Source organism: Silene latifolia, unplaced genomic scaffold (assembly GCF_048544455.1).
Source record: "Silene latifolia isolate original U9 population unplaced genomic scaffold, ASM4854445v1 scaffold_269, whole genome shotgun sequence".
NCBI classification, from domain to species: domain Eukaryota; kingdom Viridiplantae; phylum Streptophyta; class Magnoliopsida; order Caryophyllales; family Caryophyllaceae; genus Silene; species Silene latifolia.
Window position 1 is genome coordinate 190,591 of NW_027413211.1, and position 22,198 is coordinate 212,788.

The 22,198-nt window shown below is 38.2% G+C and overlaps 2 protein-coding genes across 4 annotated transcripts; one reads left to right on the top strand and one right to left on the bottom strand.

Moving 5' to 3' along the window:
* The first annotated feature begins 8,497 nt into the window (after positions 1 to 8,497).
* On the top strand, positions 8,498 to 20,074 carry LOC141639071 (organelle RRM domain-containing protein 1, chloroplastic). Of its 3 annotated transcripts, XM_074448260.1 has the most exons (9): positions 8,498 to 8,855; positions 8,934 to 9,051; positions 9,694 to 9,904; positions 9,990 to 10,087; positions 10,159 to 10,224; positions 18,757 to 18,828; positions 19,284 to 19,352; positions 19,424 to 19,530; positions 19,648 to 20,074. In XM_074448260.1, exons 1-9 carry the CDS (start codon positions 8,589 to 8,591, stop codon positions 19,714 to 19,716), a joined length of 1,077 nt encoding a protein of 358 aa, XP_074304361.1. In that variant the 5' UTR covers positions 8,498 to 8,588; the 3' UTR covers positions 19,717 to 20,074. The 3 variants fall into 3 exon arrangements, with proteins under 3 accessions (XP_074304361.1, XP_074304360.1, XP_074304362.1); XM_074448259.1 differs by having other exon boundaries at positions 8,498 to 9,051; XM_074448261.1 differs by lacking the exons at positions 18,757 to 18,828; positions 19,284 to 19,352; positions 19,424 to 19,530; positions 19,648 to 20,074 and adding an exon at positions 16,536 to 16,720 and having other exon boundaries at positions 8,498 to 9,051.
* Positions 20,075 to 20,139: 65 nt separating this feature from the next.
* On the bottom strand, positions 20,140 to 22,031 carry LOC141639072 (uncharacterized). The gene has a single exon (XM_074448262.1). It carries the CDS (start codon positions 21,705 to 21,707, stop codon positions 20,337 to 20,339), a length of 1,371 nt encoding a protein of 456 aa, XP_074304363.1. The 5' UTR covers positions 21,708 to 22,031; the 3' UTR covers positions 20,140 to 20,336.
* Between the last annotated feature and the right edge of the window lie 167 nt (positions 22,032 to 22,198).

Sequence of the window (22,198 nt, forward strand, 5' to 3'; positions counted from 1 at the left end):
ATTTTGAAAACGACAAATGTTTTATTCCTTCTATTTTCATTTTGTAGACCACTTTTATTTCTCATAACAAATGGCCGCACCAAACACCAACGCCGCATCTCTCACTAATGCTTCATGGCTCCGATCCTTCATGGATCGTTGTAAACTTGAAAATAATGGATCAAATTTCTCCGATTTGGATGCCCAACTCAAATTAGCCGCCCAAGGTGACGACAAGCTTCGTTACCTCACCGAGGCCTCTCCACCCGAACCTAATGCTAGGTCAAGTGCCGCCACTAGGGAAGCATATGAGGCTTACCACAAAGAGTCCGCCGCAATGAAAAATGTGTTGATTTTTGCTATGGAGGCGGATATCCAAAGGAGAGCCTTCAAAATGGGTACCGCTAATGAAATCTATTCCAAACTTGTGACAATGTTTTCACAAACTCCGAGGATCGTCCAATATGAGGCGGCCTCGGCATTCTTTGATCTCGATTTCAAGGAGGGCCAAAAGGTTAGTCCTCACGTGCTCAAATTGTTGGAGCTAGTCGAGACTTTGAAGATTCAAAAAGTTGAAATCCCCAAAGAGCTCATTGTAGATAGGATTCTACACTCCTTATCCAAAGTCAAAGCATATGTTCAATTCCGGGTGAATTTTAACATGCAAGACAAGGACGTGTCTCTTGAAGAGTTGCACAAGTTACTTGTGCAAGCCGAAAGAGACATGGGGTTAAATGTTAACCCCACCTAAGGATGTGCTTAACATAAGCACTAAGAGCAAAGAGAAATTCAAAAAGAATGGGAAAAGGGTAAGAGGCAAGCTCCCATGTCCACCAAGGCTAAGACTTTTGAAGCTAGCACTTCCAAGACCAAGAAGGGTCCTCTTGACAAATGCCATTATTGTAATGGTATTGGACATTGGAAAAGGAATTGTTCCAAGTACCTTGATGACATCAAAGCTGGAAAAATCACTCCAGTAAGTAAATGACTATCCTTTCTTATGTTTCTAATTCAACTATGGTATTTTGATTCAAAGTTGTGATAATGTATCCCCTTTTTTTATTGTAAATAGGGACTCCTGCAAGCAAAGACAAGGGAAAGGAAAAGCAAGCTTAAGAAATCATCAAGGAGCTAGGAGTAGCTTCCAATGAAGCTTGGCTTTTTATTATTGTCTTATTTTAAGTTATGTTTCGGATTTTTAGAACTATTTTGATTTCCGTGTTCGACATGGAAATAGTTGATCCTTTCTAAAACAATGGTTGTATTTTGGATTATGGTGGCTTGGTTTTCCACCCAAGTCACCCCTTTTATCGTATTTCTTTGTTCTAAAAATTCGTCTTTATATGCTTGCACATAGAAACATATGATCATCTACTTAAAGTGATCCAATAGACAACCATAATGATGGGATTCATTATATGTCCACAAGCTTAAGGCTTGTGTATGATCAATTTTAAAGTGATGTTGAGTTGATGAACTCTCCTAAAGGAATGTCAATTACCAAGTACACTCATCAAATCTAAAACTATTAGTCAATCTATGAGATAGTCCTCCTTATACTTCAAAATCATTATTTGTGTCTCATAAGCTATCTTTGAATATCTAGTGTATTTATTCTAAAGATAGAGTGGGAGAAAAATGAAGACACAAAGAATACAAAGAATGATTTGTATGCTTGAGTAATTGAGATCTACGAAAGAAAGAATGATTTGTATACCTAAATAGAAAGTATACACGAATAGATGAGATCTATGGTCTCGAATAGATGAGATCTACATGACAAAAGAGACCAAGTGAAATAATCAAAAGAATATGTTCTTAAGATAACTACACGAGGAGACCAAAAGAAAGTTTTGAAAGAAAATGACTAAAGTAAAGTCTTAAGAAGAGTTTTGGCTAGTTTATGAACAACATTCGACCAAGAGTTTCAATATTGATATTTACTTAAGAGCCTAAATGAAACAAAGTTGCATCCTTGAAAATAAATGAGATTTATGACTAAAAGTTGCAAAGAAAGATATGCCGATATCTACAAGAGCTAAGTTAATTGTTAACCATGCTAGTGTCATTACTTAACCTCATTTTGGAAATGAAATGGTTAAACCTCCTTCCGGAAAAGGGTATTTTGAGAAAGACGTGTATTAAATGAAATTCACATATAAATAATGACATTGCTACGCATCATTATAAAATGAATGAGTTAGAGATTAAAAATCTCTTTCCATAAGTTTAAGATTGAAACCTTTTCTAAATAGGTATTTTGAAAGGATATGCTGGGAACATATATGGTTTTCATCTTAATAATTTGGCAAAGCAAAATGTATTTCAATTCTTGAAATGTTTCGATTGAGTAGTCAATTGCGAAACATGTGGAATTTAGTGGGAGTTTGAAATTATCATGTGCAGACATGGAATTTAGTGGGAGCAATCATCTTGCAAAATAAATAACTCATTACTCATTGAGAATGACGAGCTAGTACTATCTTTCACAAAGATATATTTGAGTTTTCAATTCTGGATGAAAATGGACTATGATGAATCCAATCACATCATGAGATGTTGGATAGGTATTGAGATATACACATCAAATCAACGAGAAACGTAGGTTATTCATATCGATGAAAATGGAATTACCATAAGCAGTCATGGTCATTCATTGAACCTAAAAATGGTTGATCACATGATTTAAAAATTACTAATGTTTCCGCCATTAGAATAATCATGCACATGTCCAATAATGAATCATATGCATAAGAGCATGATGAGTCATTGGCAAGCATAGAACAATCGTCATGAATTCTCGAGGAGAACTAATGATCTTTTCTAGTGTTTGACAGAACACTTTGTTATGTGACAAGAAGTTGCACATATTAAAGTTCGAAAGACGTGTAAGGATTTATGAAAATCCTAAGCTATTCAAGCTAAACGGAGAAATAAGAAGTTGGAAAGATACTTAGTTATAGTAAGAAGTTACTCAAAACTAATATTTTCTAATATGCTAGGACTTATGAGAAGTGCTAGGCTAATCATCTTGACAATTGTTGCAAGACCCTACAAAACGTATACCTAGTGCATTGCAAGTTGGTAGAACACTTGACCAGTGCAAGTTATATCATCCACCACAATTCGTTGGTTATGTGATAAACAACAAGAAAGTTCTTTCAAGATAAAAAACCTGAACCTAGGTTGGGAACCTAGATGTGTACTTGGTAAGGTTCATGCTATGTGAGACAAACATGAAAATGAAGGAAAATGAAATTCAAGAGTTTGAACACATGGACACATGGTATGTTAAACTCATGTTGCAAACGACTAGTGTTTGCACACTTACGATATACAACACAAGGTTGTAATATGGTATTGACTACCCGAATGTGATGTCGACATTCGTCATTTGAGTTATTATTAACTCACATTATACTTTGTTACATCCAAACGGGTTGTGGAGACAATTGAACCCCGTTAAAGTGAACACGGATTAACATTGTATTCGCCCATAGTCACTTACATGAGGTGACGTCTCGAAGTGACTAGAGTGTGATGCGATTGATGGCAAGTTCAAGTGTCATGGAGTCATGTGAGATGACTAGTCGATCACATAGGCAGACTGTTAGGAACACCTTGTCGGGCCTAATGACCGCTTATAGAGTTCTGGCAAATTTATATAGCCTGGTCGTGGCGAGAGCTACTATAGTATTCTAATGAGTCGATTCTTTGACTAAAGACTATTTGCCTAAGGTGGTACAGTTACAGATTAACTTTGATTTATGTTACTACGACCTTCGTAAATGGGGTCAAATGGGCATATTTTGGGTTATGATGGCTGTAGCTAGTCGAAGGGAATAAGTGCGATAGGAATTGTCCACCCCTTATCAGGGTTATAACAATATCTCAGGGCCACTCGAGGAGTAATGAACTGGAAATGCGTGGCCACGCTCGGAAAATATCTATGGTAGATAATTCCAATCAATCAGTTATTCTCCAGATCGAGGAAACCACTCTCGATATGATCACTTGCAAGTACAACCGGAAAGACACCTTGCATTGAGTGGGAGATAGTAATAGGACAAAAGAATTGGTGATGCACACTTGTCGAGGACAAGTGGGAGATTGTTGGAATATGTGTCCTCCGACAATAATGCGATCACAACTGTCGATCATGATGATCACATGTTTAAATCTCATTTTAAGAATACATGTGGGATGTAATATTTTACAATCAACTGGTCCACACATATCGGTAATGATTGGCTTACTAGAGTTTGACATTACTGTCGTGCGACGGTGGTGATCAGTTGATCCCCTCAGGTCATACCTAAAGAGTAACACTCTTAATTGATTATTTAATTGATCGTATGTCGATACGGGTTAATTAAACAGCTTAAAATTGACGGACGATTTTGTGAGTATTATTGACGTATCTTATTGTAATTCGATTAAATAAAATATGGTCTGAGTAATCAAATTGTTTTATTACTTAGATAAAAATTATTGTTTACGAAACAATTGAAACTGAATGAATAATTTATTATAAATACAAGACGTTGTGATTTATAAACCGTTTTGGTACAAGTAATTATGAATTGCTAAGTCGATTTTGTACATGACGTATTTTTATTAATACGTTGATTTTTAATATGTTAAAAATGCATGACAGTTTTACATGACTTGTGACATGTGACAATAGACAAATGACAAAATATAAAATGGACTTCCCATTTTATATAAGTGCCGAAAAAATGGAGGGAGTGTAATGTTTAATTTGTGTTAATTATTTAAGTGGAAACAAAATGATTACACACCTAGCTTATAGCCATACAAGCTTACTTTCTTGGGAAGAATATTAAGCATCATGCATTGGCTCACCACACCCCTCCCCACCGGTTTTTCCATAGAGAAAAACATAGAGTTTTTCCCATCATTATTCACTTCTACACAATACATTATTTCTAGTGTAAGAAATACCAAAACTCTCTACATCTTATGAAAAGCTAGAGAAATAAAATCTCACAATATTCATCCTCTCTTGGCCGAAATTATAAGAGACAAAAAACAATCTTTGGGTTAATTTTTTATTAAGATTAGTATTGTTCTAGTAATAATAATATTAGTCTTTTAAGAGGTTATCTTGGATATACATCTTTGGGAGAGATTCTAAGCTTGAATCTTTGTTCTTCCATATAAGGAAAGCTCAAGAACAAGTAAGAAGGAGATCTTACTTGTGCCCAAAATCCGAAACTTTCATAGTAAGAATGACGATATCTTCTCTTTTCTAATTATGTTTGCATGCATATGATCTAGATTTAATTTTATGACCAAATTAAATGTAACATATGTGAATATGTTGAATAATGAGATTAATAATTTCCAACACATTCATCATGTTTTGCTTTATTAATATGATTGACAACCTTGTTAGCATGTTAAACTTGATAATGAGTGAGTAGTCTCTTAGCTCGGGTTAATGGGGAATTAGGGGAAACCAACATGGGGGATGATTCTTGCTTAATCTAATATGTTCACATAATTTATTTGTTTGCTTGTTGTGATCTCAACTTATGCACATGTTATGTTTGATGAAATGCGAGCCTATGAATCCTTGCATTTTTTACCCATCAGTTACCTTTTCAATGAGACTTGTAAGACATAAACCAACTCGAGTCTCATTAGACCATGCATATAGTTGAGTAGGGAGGATTAAGTCGACTTGTAGGTGTTGTACAATCTAATCGATTCGGCTCCGGGACCCAAACCTTCCTAGGATTGTAAGATATAAACCAACTCGATCCTATCACAACAATAATTGCTTGCTTATAATTTGAGAATATGTTTGTATGATCAATTACCATGAATCCCCTATGAACCCATGACACCCTAGTGCTTTTAATCAATTGTTTACATCTCATTTTAATCATCTTGCTTGTTTATTTACATTGTTATTTAGTTTAGTGATCTTCTTATCTCAACCCAAATTGTGACACCCTTAGACACCACTACTTGCAATCGAAAATCCCACATCAATACCCGTCCTTTGGGATCCGACCTTTACTTACCTCTTTACTACTAGTAGAGTAGTTTGTGAAGTTATAAATATTGTTTTGGTCTAGGTGCTCCTAACGACAAGTAACCGAAAACGATAGTCCGACCAACTTTTTACGCGACAGAATTCGTTAGTATTTATAAATCTTTCAATAAAACATTGATAAGTATGGAATTTGAGGAAAATATATTTCACAAGAACGTAGATATGTGTCTTAGGGTTCCAACCCCATTTGTCTTCCATCGTTTAAATTTTTATTGAATTAATTACGAATTGTATAGTAAGACCTAACTGCACTGTAAAACGGTAGAATTAGATATTTAGCTTTGAAGTTGTCAAAAGGATTAGGACGTGATGGACATAGGATAAGTGCATGATTAGTTGGTTTGTTATATAGTAATTGTACATAATTATGTTATGTAGGTTATGGATTTCTAAAGGATCGATTTGATTACTTATGTGACTCGAAGATTTGCTATCGAGATAGGATAGCTACTTAACTGTTAACATCATTGAATATGTACGTTATATTATGAGGCGTATGAGATTATATTTGTATTGGCATTAGATGATTTTATATGGTTGAATAATTATTGGGTTATGCATATCTTGGCATAATATTTATGATGGATGCCACATTTTCGTGTCTGGGATGATTACTATTATTATTTGTTGCATTCATATTGCATAGCACTTGTATTGGTTCCCCAGGCTAATTCTGTAGGACTTGTATTTGGGATGATTGAATACCTCAACTTCGGTTGAGATGATGAATACTTTAACTTTGGTTGGGATGATGAATACCGGGGCCAGAGATTGGCGGGATGAAAGAGAGTTTCGGGTGATGAGCTCAACTGCATATCATGGCATACTGCATTGCATATTAATTGTTGTTTATTTATCCTACTCGGCCTTTTGATTGACTTGTTTTCTGTCGTGTCATAATAAAATTGAGGCATGCTTTAATTGATGGCGTTCTGTGATAAACCAATTAATATTTGCAGTTAATTGGGGAGTAGATTAAATATCAGGTATTTGATTAGCTGACTTGGGAGCTCAAGGGATCGTGAGGAAATTCGGTCAAGACTACCTAGAGTCTAGATCACATAGTTTCATACATTTGTTATGAATGTTATTCACTTTATTTAATTACGCTGTGAGATGTAATTAATTATTATTTCGGTTTATTCAGTTTGGTTAAGTTGTAATAAAACCATTATTCATTATATTTTAATAAAGTACTTTGGATTTGTTTACCTTTGTTATTATTCACTGCCTCGAGAAACTGAGATCGTAACAGTCCTATTTATTGAGAATGCTTGTTAAAGGCTCTTAAATAAATGAGGGTGATACATTACCTTATTTCTACTGGCTAAGATTAGAAAATAAACAATAAGGACATAACTGCCTAAAATTTATTAACTAGAATAAGGAAAACTGAGATCAGGAAACTAAGTGCGAGGGCAAGCCAGCTTTTAGCATGTAGACAACTCCTCTATCACCGACTTCTCATTAGCGCAATTTGTGCTTCCCAATTGTTTCCATGTTATTATTTTTGCTTCACTATTATCATTTTCACTTGAGTTGAGCACACATTTTGAATCTTTCAATATATTTGGGACACATTTCGACTTCATTTTCATTGTACTTTAATGCTTCCGCATTCTACCATCTTTTTTTTTGGTGACGAGGGAACCCGCAACCGCTACCTTCGGTGCGCACTGCGTAAACCCTCGGATGTACGTGATAGCCTGCAAACCACGTATAGCAGGTAAGCCACCCGAAGGTGACATGCTCGAAGTCTATTAGGCATGGACTTAGGCCAAGAATGCTTCATAAGATTTTGCTCTTGGGGATGCTTGAACTTGGGTTTCCTAGAAATTTCACCCAAGTTTTAACCAATAAAGTCCACACTTGCGGGCTTCTACCATATCTTTATATGCCCACTAAACTTCAAAAATTAGATATTTGTACAAAATGTCAAAACTAAGGATATAAGTGAATTTTCGGGCTATCTAAGAGCATCCACATTGAAGAAGATTGATAATCTTCTTAGATGAAAGAAGGTGCTAAGATGATGTTCTCTTCAATGTGAAACTACTATTGAACCTCCTCTTTGAAGGAGGAAGAGAAAGTCTTCCTCTATTTTTTTAGAGGAAGTACAACCTAGGCTCTTGTGTCCACTCTCTTCACTCACCTATAAAAATATTGCATTTGGACATTATTTTATTTGATTTCCAATAGAAAAAATAATTAAAATATGGAAGAGGGAGTAGAGGGGATCCTCTTTGATGTGGGAAAAAAATTAGAAGAAGAGAAAAAGGAGGATGAAGATAGTGGAAAATGTGTTGAATGAAAGAGAATGTGATGTGTCAAAAAATAGAGAGAGGAAAAGTACTCTTCAATGTCCATGCTCTAAACCATAAATTCACATTATACACAGATTCAGTCGTAGGACTGCAGAAAGTGGGTGATGAATCAATGGCGAATTAGTGATGGGAAGCTTAAGTCGTATAGTATATAAGTAGTGAGTGATGAGTTAGAAGAGTAATCCAAGAAATTCCGAAACATGGAAATTGGTCTTCTTCATACACCTCTTACTTCCATAAACATGCTACTCGCTTCCACCCCACTCTATCATCTTAATACGCCCACAAAACATCCATTAACCTTCTCCTTCTCCTCCTCCTCCTCCTCCTCCTCCTCCTCCTTTAACAAATTCCAACCAATTTCTACTCCATCCTCTAAGATTATTACAGCTTCTTCTTCTTCTTCTTCTTCTTCTCCAACATCAGCTGTCCTTCCTTCAACTTCAACTTCTAACTTGTATTGGATGGTAATTATGGATAAACCTAAACCAAGCATTATCCTATCTAAACCCAATCTCATTAATTACTATGTCACTGCTTTACAGAATGCTTTGGGTTGTGATGAAAAGGATGCACAGATGTGTATATATGACGCTTCTTCTGATAACACTAATTTTGGGTTTTGCTGTTTTATTGATCAACAAACTTCTCATGTCCTTACTGGTATCTATTCTCATTTCTTACCACTATTTTTCTTGTATCATTACTCATTATTACTTGCTTAATAGCGCTATCAACTATGGGATTCCCAAAGCTATGCTTGTAAGTTAATTAGAGTCAAAATAAGGGGGCGTTTCGTTCAAATGGTCGGAATGGAATGAAATACCATGGGGGGATTGAATTAGAACACAATACCCATTGGAATGGAATGAGATACCATGGGGCGTTTCGTTCAAAAGACTTCTGAAATACTTGTCACGTTGTTTGTTTGTATTTTTGGTGTATCAAGGCATTGCAGATTGTTCATCTTTCGTATGTCCAAACTTCCATCGAAAAAATTATACACTGTTTTTTTTGTTCATGTTATACCAAAAAGTTTGCAATATAGCGACAATGTGCCAAAAGAGCTTGGCTTCGGAAATTTTATGATTCACTGTGGTGTCATATATTTTTAAGCCATCAAATTCGTTTCAAGTACATTGCATATACTCCAATTGTTACATTGGGCTTGTTTTGTTTGCTGGAAGCTGTGGAAAAGTGTAGATCATGAGAGGAATAACGTGTTGTTTGTCTAGGGCCTTAATATTGTTGTAAGTTTTTATTTTAAGTAGATATTAAATTCCCTCATGCTTCTGTGTTCTGTAGGTATTCCTGGTGTTATAGCGGTTAAACCTGACCCAGATATGAATTCTATTAACAAGGATTACAGCTGCAATTTCAGCCTAGAAGAAAATTCCATGTTGTTACCCGAAGGTTCAAATCACTGGCTTGTCACTGTAGAGAAACCATCTACTAGCTTCTCCAAAGCACAGATGGTTGACTTTTATGTTGACATACTATCCAAGGTTTTGGGGAAGTATGGGTTCATTTCGTCATTTAGAGCATGCTTTTATAATTGTATGAATTCGACTTTTCTTGAACCGTATTCTGCTCCATTGCAGTGAGAAGGATGCCCAAATGTGCCTATATCATGCATTTGGGCAATCTGATTATGGTTTTTGCTGTATACTAGACGAGGGATGTGCACAAGAACTAGCTGGTAAGTGTCAGTATTATTCTTGAGATTGGCTCATCTTTGTGAATGTTGTTTCTAATTCTTGATACGTGTAGCTGTGCCTGGAGTGCTATCCGTCAAGCCAGATGAGAACTTTGACTCCAAAAACAAAACTTATGGAGGTTTGCCAAACTTTCACTCTTTTTGTTCTTCTTATTTTTTAATTTGAGATCCAGTATATTCTTTCGCTGGCATTAAATTATTACCTTATTTTTAACTTTCTTAGCTTTTTTTGTATATTGATTATTTATCATGTCTTGCTTACTTTTTTTCTTTTCACTATGTTAACTGTCATTGATATCAGATGATGATTCTTGTTAGTCCGCCCAAATGCATGTGTAATTCTACTTTTGTTGTTACTGTTATCCTAGTAAATTTTCTGACCTCATTCTTTAGCATTCACCATTGTCAGCAATTCTCAGTGAATCAGTGGCAACTTTTAGGCATCATGACTCTCCACTCCCTTTGATTTATTGAGCTCATGATATTTCATGCTAAAGCTAATACTCTTGGCTTTTATATGAAGCAAGAATCACTCAAAGGCATGGTCTATATTTCGAGTTGTACGGCTTGGAGTGTCAGTACTATTAGTAGATGACATATCTTTCTGCTCTGGATGAACTAGGAATACCACCATAAACCAAATTGAAACTAAATGAATTTTTTTTTTGTTTTTTTTTAAATATCCCAAAAAAAAAATCCAATATATGGCGTGGAAAGTGAGTTATGAGTTTGTGAATGATAGCAGGTCAGTTTTAAGAAAAAGTGTAGCATTTATCCACCATCTTCTTCATTTGATAGTAACTGGAGTTTTGGACCAGATATTTGAAAAACTCCACTTCCGAAACTTGGTTAACGTCCCAAGGTTTCCATAAACACAGATAGTCTGTTACTCGAGATGTGAATTTTTCAAGTAAAGCATGCTACTTGAAATGTCACAGGTCCGTAAGTTACCGTGCAGTTGGCTTAGAATATCAATCTCCCTATCTACTAAGAGAATAAGGATTCTCAAAAAGATTTCCCTCCAAAGTGCGCTAGGTTTAATATGGAAACAAAATAAATTTTCTTCATTAAACTAAGCTTTCATTTAAAAAACAATAGTTTTTTTTTTTTTTTTTTTTTTTTTTTTTTTTTTTTTTTTTTTTGAGGTGAAAACCCGTAGGTTTTACTGCATTAACGATAAATCAAGAGATACAGCATTGTTCGCGATCGGTGGTACAACATCCGCCACACAACTCTCCCAACGATCCTAGGAAACGATCCTAGGAAAAACATGAGCTAAAGCATGAGCTACACTATTGTTCACACGACTCCTATATGACCAAACAACAAAAACAAAAGAACTACAAGCAGATAAAATATCTCGTCCAGAGCTAGCGACAAAATACTTCTTTCTTTTGACTTCCTCTTAAGCGCCTCAATTACTGGTAAGCAATCACTCTCCACTATAATCCTCGAGTGCCCTTTCCTTGACGCTTCCATGACACCTTCGAGCACCGCAACCGCTTCAGCACCTGTGGCTCCCAAACCTGCTCCTGCACACAAGAGACACCCCACAAGACACGACCACTCCTATCCCGACACACCACCCCCAAGCTCACTCCCTCCCCCTCTTTAACACCTGCGTCGACATTGACCTTCACAAACCCCTCCAGTGGCGCCACCCAGCCACCTCTCATATCCCTTACCTCCCTCCTTCCGCCTCCATCTCGCCCCCTCACGCTAGCCAGCCCACCCCCATCTATCTCCTCTAACACGTCCAAAGTACGCTTGATAATACTCCTCGGATCCACCTCTCGCAAGTCAAAGACGACCTTGTTCCGATGTTCCCACAACATCCCACCATAAACTTTGCTTGTTCCCGCAACCCATACTCCCTCCACCTCGCTTCAACCCAATCAAGAATTCCCCCTCCGTCTTCCTCCTCAACAGCTCCCACACCCGTTTTACAATAGAACAATCTCTAAATAAATGAATGCTAGTTTCATGAGAAATAGTACATAAAGAACAAAAAGAGACCTCACCTCGAACTCGAGACGCGATATTCGCTCTAGTCGCCAAAGCTTCGCTGCACAGCTGCCAAAAGAAGTTCGCTCTAGTCGCCAAAGCTTCGCTGCCCAGCTGCCAAAAGAAGAGCTTCACTCGGGGCCACACCGGAACATTCCAAAGCCTATTCCATAACCATTTTTCACGCTCCCAATCCGACGCCCCTCCCCATTCTAAGACTTCCTTCTCTCCCGCCAAGCCCTTATAGGCTGATCTCACCGAATACGACCCATCCTCTGCTTACTCCAGTACCATTCATCCCGTGGCCTATTCGCGTCTGGGACGTATATTTCGAATCCTCTCCCTTTCGAACGGCAAGAATAACGCAGCTAGCATGTCCTCCCTCCATCCATTTCCGTCTAACAAATCGGCTACAACCATGTTCTCGCGTCCAGGACTGCATGGCGATATCACACGGCCAGATGGAGACCCCGGTATCCAAGCGTCTGTCCAAATGCGTGTTGAGAGCCCGTCCCCAATTCTCCTCCTCAAGCCCTACTCAATCGCACCCCGTGCTTCAAGAATGCCCCTCCAAGTGTAACTCTTGTTATGTCCCAAGCTAGCTGTCGAGAAAACACCATTTGGGTAGTAGCGTGCTCGCATCATCCTAGCCCATAACCCTTCCGTGTCCGTAATCAGGCGCTATACTTGCTTTCCGAGTAAGGCAAGGTTAAACAAATGAAAATCCCGGAATCCCAAACCCCCCATACCCTTCGGCAAGCACATACGTTTCCAAGCAACCCAGCTAATGCCCCTCTTTCCCTCCCCGTGCCCCCACCAAAAGCGAGATAGCAAAGATCGTAACTCATCGCAGAAGTTGACAGGAATTTTAAAGATACTCATCACATAGGTAGGGAGTGAATTGGCAACTGCCTTTATAAGAACCTCCTTACCCCGGACAATATTTTCCCGCGCCAACCACTGAGCCTCTTACTAAGCTTGTCTCGAAGAATGTCCGTCAATCCCTTTTTTGACTGACCCACCACCGTGGGTAGTCCCAAGTAACGGGAATGTTCATCGACCTCGGCAATACACAAGCGAGCAGCTAAAGTACTCCTTCGTTGAATCGGCACACCTTTACTAAAAGACACAGTAGTCTTATCAAGATTAACCAATTGACCCGACGCAGCTTCATACCGGCGTAAAATAGAATTAATGACATCTGCTTCCTCCAAATTCGCTCGAGTAAAGAAAATACTATCATCCGCGAAAAGGAGATGGGAAATAGGGGGCGCGCCATTAGCAATTCGAACACCATGCAAGGAACCATTCTCCACCGCTCTCCTCATAAGACAAGATAAAACTTCCGCACATAGAATGAAAAGATATGGTAAAAGAGGGTCACCTTGCCTTAGTCCTCTGGAAGGCCGAAAAGTGCGAGAAGGGCTACCATTAATAAGGACGGAAAAGGACACCGTCGTAACACAAGCCATGACGCGATCAATCCAGAGTGTCTATCGAAGCCCATCGTAATTAGAACTCGCTCAAAAAAAAACCCCACTCTATCCTGTCGTACGCCTTCGCCATGTCTAATTTAATAGCCATGAACCCCTCTTCGTGTCTCGAATTTTTCATAAAATGGAACAGCTCAAACGCAATCAGCACATTATCCGATATAACTCTCCCTAACTCTCCCTGGAGTAAAGGCACTCTGGTTTTCCAACACAATATCACCAAGGAACAATTTCAAGCGATTTGCTAACACTTTCGAGACCAACTTGTATATCACGTTACATAGGCTTATTGGTCGAAAGTCACTTACTTTATCCGGAGCTTTCTTCTTGGGAATTAATACGATGTTGGTCGTATTAAAATCCGTTGGCATAATATTCCGTCGCAAAATATCAAGGACATTACTCACGACCACCGACCACCGAACCCACTGAGTCCCAATAAGTTTGATAAAATAAACCATTCATACCGTCCGGACCTGGAGCTTTCTGCATCTGGTTCAAAGCCTCTACCACCTCTTCCTCGCTATAATCCCGCGCCAGCATACTATTCATCTCATTAGAAACCCGCTGCCCCAGCCCCTCTAACAGAACAAAATTCTCCGGATTCGAGGATTCAAACAAAGACCGGAAATACGCCATGGCCACATTAGCAATCCCCTCCTCCCCCGTGTGAGTGTTCCCGGCATCATCCACTATCTTGTGTATGAAGTTCTTCCTCTTTCGTTCTCCAGCTCGAGTATGAAAAAACTTCGTATTATGATCCCCGTCCTTAAGCCATAGCGCACGTGATCTCTGTCGCCAATACTGCTCTTCTTTCCGCCTCAAATCAGCCAATTCCGCAATAAGCTTCCTCCTTCGCCTTATGTATCCTCCGTCCTCTCACCCTCATTCAACCTTGCTAATTGTTTACATTTCCGTCCAATATCCCTCCCAATATCAGAAATCCTAATACCCTTCCACGCCCTCAACTCTCTCGCACACTCAGCCAGCACCCTGCCCTCCTCGCTCAACCCCACGGTCAATAGCGTCCCTGCACCCCTCCTCACCAACCCAAGTTCGAACCTAAACTTTCGTGTGGAAGCCCCTTGTACCTCTCTTCTATTCAAACAAAGCTTGATCGGCGCATGGTCCGACCACTCTCTATCCAGGTAGATAAGTCTTGCAAACGGGAACATCTCAATCCAACTAGACGAGCACATCGTCCTATCGATCATACTTTGTCTGTTAGCCTCGCCCACTTGGCCATTATCCCATGAAAAGTTGTATCCCTTCCACGGCACATCTCGAAGTCCACACTCATCAACCGCATCCCGGAAGTTATTCATTTGCCATCTCGGTAGAAAAAAAACTTCGTTGAAATCCCCAATGCACACCCACAACCCACAGCATCGAAGATTGGTTACCCAGTAGCCGAAGAAGCTCCCATGACACATTACGGTCAGCCACATTAGGCCAACCATAGAACCCCGTGAGCCTCCATTCCCCCCGTCACCTCGAATCACACAGTCCATGTGGTGTAAAGATGATGACCTAAACGTAGAGTCAACGTCCTTTTTCCACAACAAAGCTAAACCACCCGCTCTTCCCGCACTATCCACTTCCATCCCATAATACCCATCCAACCTCTCCCTCACCCTCTGCATCTCACGACCACTAAGCTTTGTCTCACACAAAAAAAAATGGTCGGGGCCTCCCTCCGTACCAAAGCACGGAGAGCAAGAACCGTGTGGGGGTTGCCCAAGCCCCGCCAGTTGATACTTAGGATATTCATTGGGCCTGGCGGGGTTGAACTCTGTCAACCTCCGCCTCAGGTACTAAGACGCCTCCGTCTAACATCGAAAAAAAAAAATAGTTTTTCATCAACCTATAATCTTTTTTATCATTAAAGTTTAAAATTTAATCCTTTAACAAGAAAAAATAAAATTTGTATAAAGTTGTATAAACTATACATAATCATAAACTGTTATTATTAACTTTCTGGCGATTTTTTTTTTATTAAAATAGTTTAAGAAAATTTATAAAAGGAAATCATTAGATTTGAGGTAATTAAAATATTTTTATAAATAAATACCAGGTAGTGTTTGGGAACTTATATTTCATTTCAAATGGTTCATTTGAAATAAAAAATTCTCAAATCATGAAATCAAAATCCAAATCAACTGTTTGGATAGAATGTGAATTTCAGATTTTGTATTTATGAAATCGAAATTTGTTATTTGGAAAATTTTGAAATTTTCAAATCCCAATTTGTTTATACATACAAAAGGCTAGCAAGTTCATGATTTGCCTTAATTTTGGCCGTCACAGGAAAGTTATTATAGAAAAACCCTATTTTCCAGAATAAGAATCCTAATTTCCCAAAATTAATACAGAAAAACCCTAAATTTTGCCTCCTAAATCACAAAATATGAATAAAACAATTGAAGAGTATAACTAACAATCATAATTCATAAGTACCTGAAATAAATTTGTGCTTTAAATATCATAACCCAAAATTTGAAGAACAATAAAGCCCGAAATCGAAAACTCTGAACGATAATCAAATTGAAGATTCTCGACAGTCAAATTGAAGATTCTTGATAATTCTTGTACAGTACAACTAAAAATTTCGTACAGCATAAAATTGAATAACAATTGATCAGGTATTGATGAGTAGGGAAGAGATATGAAGTCTTGGCATTTGCAAATACGTGGGGGGTGGGATGGGATTTGAAATGAGCATTTTTGTTCATGCTTAAAATTTAACAGGATTTGATATAAATCCAAATCCAAATCCTCTTCATGTTCCAAACAGTGAATTTGGCCAAAATATGGATTTGAGAATGGAATCCTCATTGCCAAACAGGCTATGACTATTGATTAATTTTGAGAATATTAATTGGCACTCAAATCGTAAACTCGACTTTGAAATTCTTATTCAATCTTTTGTGAAGGTCCATCAGTTGAAATATTGGATGACATCCTACCCATGACTTCTATTGCACAGAGCTAAGTGAGAATTCCATAAGATTTTGACAATTTGATTGAGTACGGTTGGTCGATCTGCTATTATATGGTCTGCAATCTGCATATTGGGTGGCACAATAGGATGGTTAACCATTTTTTCCGTCATCAATGAGTTCCTGTGGCTGAGAGCATTATCAGCAAAGAATTCTGAAGTAGAGTATACTCATAGTAGCGACTAAACAAATAAAAATAAGATTTACAGTCCGAATTTTGTTTGAAATCTTTGATTTTTCATGAAGATTTTTTATAGAAGCATCCATCCTGATTTTTTATGGTCTCTTCATAAAGCAAGACTATCCGTACGCAACTATAGAACTTTTGAATCATGATTGTTTGTACACGGAGGTGTGAGCCTTTCTCGTATATGGAAATATGGAGAATGATTTCTGGGAAGATTGTCTTAATTATGTTCCACTGTGAAACTTGCTTTGTTGAGAGACATGCAGACTGCATATTCGTCGCTAATAAGATCCCAGGAATATTTAATATGAGTTATATGACCGTATTTGGCTCTGCAGACTTGATCCTTTCCCCACGGTATGTACATGTTTGAATACCTGAAAAGACAGAATTATATGCTGGGGCCTGGGGTTATGATAGCTAGCTGATTAATCATGTACTGACTCGTGTTCAGTAAATAACTGGTTTCCATGCAGACTTTGCCTTGGGCACAATTCTCATAAACCAGATTAGGTTTGTTGGGTATGGCTACTGTGTGGCTTTATCACATCGTTAATGGGTAATTCATTGTTGAATCACATGCCCTCTTTATGTTCTAAATTGTTAAAATATTGACCTGGAGCACACCCTGATGATAATTCCCTTGTTTGGCAAAGAGCTAGTTGACGAGTTTTTTTTTTTTTTTTTTTTTTTTTTTTTTTTTTTTTTTTAATTAAAAAATTAGGATCTTAAGAGAGGTTCAAAATCTTTCAATCCAAGAACCCACTTATAGCTTTTTCGCCCCAAACAGCCAACTTAAAAATAGCTTCTTGGCCCCAAACAGCTAACTTAAAATATTTGAATAAAGTTTTCAATTAGCATATTCCACAAACGAGATTTTTTTGTCATGAAATATTTCCCTTCAACCCAATTTGCTATCCAAACAAGAGAAATTGTTCCACTCCCTTGTTTAAACAAGATAGTATAATGAGCTGCTACAATTCTACAATCATATAGTATTACAACTAATTGCCAAACAGGTTCAAAGCCTCAAACTGGGATTGAACTGTGTTTGAAGGCATAATTGCTGTTTTCATTCTTTAACTGTCCGTCGCAAAGGTAATACTAATTTTGATAAGTTGTGTTTTTCCTTCATATATACTTTTATATTAATTGGAAAATTGTTTTAGTAAATGACTAGTGATCATCCTCAACACAATTTGGGGGGGGCCCTTGAGGCATTGAAGGAAATGTTATTGTTGTTGTAAATGTCAAGTGATCATTATTACCTGGTTGGTTAAGGTTAAAACCAGATTATAATGAGCTACTAAAATATACAATCAGATCATCGTACAACTTGCCAAACAGGTGAAAGCCTCAAACTGGGAATTGAACTTTAATGTCGGCATAATTGCATGTTTCATTATTAAATGTTATTACCGAACATAATACGAGTTTGTTTATGTAATTATGTGTGTTTCCTTCTTACTCTTAATAGAAAATCGTTTTAATAAATATCAAGTAACCATCTCTAACTGTCACTCTGTCAGTGAACCACAAATGAAGTGTTCATGTCGCATTTTGCAAACCTTTCTCTTCTTATTTCTAGACTTACTAAATAAAACTCTTGTTTGCAGATGTAAGTCAATACGAAAAAACCACTTAATAATTTCAGAGGAAAGGCTGCATGCTTCTGAACACCCACACCCACCAACCCAACCCACACACCCACATCCCCTAATCCTCTTAAAGTGGGACACAGTTCATAGCCATTGGGGTGATAATAGTAGTGATAATGATAATGAAGTACCTGCATTTACTAGGTGAAGAAAAAAAATAGATACAATCTGAACGAATGCTACGTCTTTTCTCTTTCGATGGATACGAATTAGAAGTCATAATGTTGTTTAATGCCTATTATCCGTATAATTTTGTTCGGCAATTGTTTCATATTTCCAGTTTTGATAACAACATTAAGATTGCTTGCAGGTGGTAGATTATCATCTGATGCTCTTAGTTCTGCAGGAACAGACACAAGCAAAACTAAGCTGTTTATAACGGGTAGTCTTTTTGGCTTTTAATTTTAGTTTTGCTAGGGATCTGTATGTAGTACTGCATTGTGATGTGCGGTTGTGGCTAATCTTTCCTTTAAATAAGGAGCATATTAAGGGCATCAAGGTGTTGACACCCGTGTACAGAGTGAATATAGTAAGGGATCTGTTTGGGAGGTTGCTTTAAATGTCTATCTTCCACTGTGTGGCTAACTCCGGAGCTAATAGAACGAGATACTTGGGTTCATAGCAGCAAACATAATTAATTGTACGATTTTGTCTAAGGAGACTGATTGATGTTCCTAAGATCACGATGCTTAGGTTAATAACATTAATTGAATATATGTGAGGAGTATCTTATTCAAATAGTATGATTCCAGTGAACAGGGGAGAGTATTGTCTATGTTCGTAAGCATCTGGCAGTCCAATCGTCGCTGTCCTTAGTATATCTAACTTGCTCTGCAGGTCTGTCGTTCTACACATCAGAGAAGACTCTACGTACGGCCTTTGAACCCTTTGGCGAACTCGTAGAAGGTACTCTTATGTGCATTCCTATAGAAGTTATTTCCTGTCATTATCGCATCTTAGTTTCCTGTTGTCAACAGTGAAGATTATAATGGATAAAATCTCAAAGAGGTCGAAAGGGTATGCATTTATCGAGTACGTAACTGAAGATGCTGCTACAGCAGCTCTCCTAGAAATGAATGGCAAAGTAAGCTTAGCTCAAATTCATTATGATCTTTATATACTTATATAGTTATAGACCTGTAGTCTTTTCAATTATTTGTTTCGAATTGGTACCTATTCAAGCATTTTTATGGTTTTCCAGATTATCAATGGCTGGATGATAGTTGTTGATAGGGCAAGGAGCAAACCACGTTTCAGCAAGAGTCCATAAAAGGCTTGTATGTAGGTACAAAACAGTTTTGAATGTTCTATTGTTGGCCAGAATGGCAATGGCTTTTGAAGTTTTCGCCTTAACGCCTCATCATTGTCAAAGAAAAGTACGTGAAGGAGAAGACTCAAACCGACATGACTGCAATATTGCAGCAAACCGTGATACACAATTGTGAACCATAAAATTTAAGGTTGAAGGTTCACTTCAAAAATGGGAAACATCATATACATATAAAAAAATGGAGTAATTTTATCTTGTTTATTGCCACAAAATCTCTAATTGAAAATTGTAAAAGGTACACTTGTTTATTTTGTTCTGATATAGTCAAAGTTTTTATAGCATTCGAGCTATTTTGTTAGTTTATGATCTTTGTTAGGTTAAAAGCATTGTTTTGTTTGGTCAATAGCAAACTTCATAAGATTACTCAAAGATAACAACTTTCTGGTAAATGATGATGCAATATGAACACTCCCTGTTTTTCCTTCTGCACCTAATGCAGTTTACACACAATATTGGCCGCACAAAATCTGAGCCTATGCAATTTACTACAAACAATTTTCACAACTAACACAAATATGAATGATAATACATGAAAAACAACAAAAAATTCAAAACCTAGCTCATTTTGATACAGTTTTATCTTTCAAAAGCAAATCTCCATTTTCAGACATTTTTAATAACTTGGCAACCAATTCATTCCAGTTAGTCCTCTCTTCAGTCGATTTGAAATGTGTACTTGACGAGACCTCCTCAACTGGTATATCTTCCTCTCTAGACCCCTCTTGCTCCACATCTACTTCCTCATCCATCCCCACATCCTCCTTGGTGGGTACTGCGTGGGGCACATTCAGACTCACGGCTCGCTCCAACGCATCCTTGTGTTCCATTTCGATAGTCTGCATCCTATGAATCCTCTGGACACGGGGAGGACTAGTGACAGCGTCCATACCACACTCCTCCTTCATCCTCTGCAACGCTTTCTCAGCTTCCCTCTCAATCCAAACAATGCCGTGATCAGATGTGGCATGACAGGACAAAACAATATGCTCAAACCTTCCTTCGACGGGTATAGCCGTCCTAACTTGAGGCGGAAACCTACCGCACCTGCAAAACTTCCTCTCGACAATGTGGTACATTCTACCCGGAGCATACAATCTCCTAGGATCCCTAAGCTTTCTCTCCTCGGGTATAAAAGTATCCCTCAAACAAATCAAAAACATCAAACACGGCAAACACAATAGGGACTTAAAAATATCCTCCAACGGAGTGGCGGTCCTAGGCAAAAAATCATCCTGCAAGATAACAGAGTGAATGACATCGGCATACTTGACAGCTAAATTAAGAGACATACACCTAGCAGGCGCAACCGCATAACACCTAACCAAATCCCTGGGTATACCCCCAAGCTTATCCCTATGATTAACGACAATAATGGCTAGAAGAGCGGCAACCCCAGAGCCGAGCGAATGACCAGCAAAGATCATCTTATAAGACTTGCCAGTGGAAATCCAAAGAGATTTGAGAGTATCGGATTCTTGGTTAAGCAGCCAGGTTGCAGACTTGAGGAGGCCATGGTGGACATAGCCGCCATCGAACATTTGTCGGCCGAGACGGTTATCAAGAAGGAGCTTGTAATCGGATTCCTTGACAAGGTTGAGGCCACGGATGGCGAGGACGATTTGACGGTTTGGGTGATCGGCGTAGATGAGGTAGGGAGGGGCGTGACCGAGGGTTTGTTGGTAGGTGATACGTTTGATGATGTGGTCGGGGTTAAGGTCGTAGCCACCGGTAGGGGAGTACTGTGGGTTGCGGAGGTCGGGTTCGTAGACGGCAAGGATGATGCGGCAGATGCGTGGGATTGGGGAGAATTCTTCTGGAGTTGCGGATATCCATGTGGCGCTGTCGTTTGACCCGATGTATGTGCATCGTTTCCATAGCCACCGGGTGAAACCGATGCAGACAACGCATTCTACACCGCAGCACACAGACATGGCTGGCCAACTTGGAGTTGTTGGATGATGTAGCTTGTAGTGGTTACTGGTTAGTAGAGGAAGGTAGAAAAGCTAGGTGAGGAAGGATTGAGGAGAAATATGTCACGTGGGATCAGGGGGGGTACAGCAGCTATGTTGTGGTCTGCTTCAAGGAAAGCAAAGATTCGGGGCACTACTCCCAACTAATACTACTACTTGTATAGTTGTATAATAACCCAATCAAACCATAAAAGGATTAAAATCTGTCAAGGATTGTCTCCTACTACTCCTTGTGTATTTCTCATCACTTTAGATTTGGTATCAAATTATTAATGCAAAAATTACAAATAACTACTACGGAGTACAATGTATTTGCGTACAATTTATAAATATTCATTATGTATTTCTATTTTTACAAATAACTCCCAAACTTTCATGTATACTCCCTAATCACCACCGTATATTTGACCCGAGACTCATTTTTTATATTTTTGACTTTTTAATTACGATTT

What these genes read in the sequence shown, in the direction of transcription:
- LOC141639071 (XM_074448259.1), top strand. Translation starts at nt 8,589, where the DNA reads ATGGAAATTGGTCTTCTTCATACACCTCTTACTTCCATAAACATGCTA. An exon ending in CTATCCAAGGTTTTGGGGAA is followed by an intron (nt 9,905 to 9,989) that starts GTATGGGTTCAT and finishes GCTCCATTGCAG; the next exon opens with TGAGAAGGATGCCCAAATGT. An exon ending in CTTTGGCGAACTCGTAGAAG is followed by an intron (nt 19,353 to 19,423) that starts GTACTCTTATGT and finishes TGTTGTCAACAG; the next exon opens with TGAAGATTATAATGGATAAA.
- LOC141639072 (XM_074448262.1), bottom strand. Translation starts at nt 21,707, where the DNA reads ATGTCTGTGTGCTGCGGTGTAGAATGCGTTGTCTGCATCGGTTTCACC.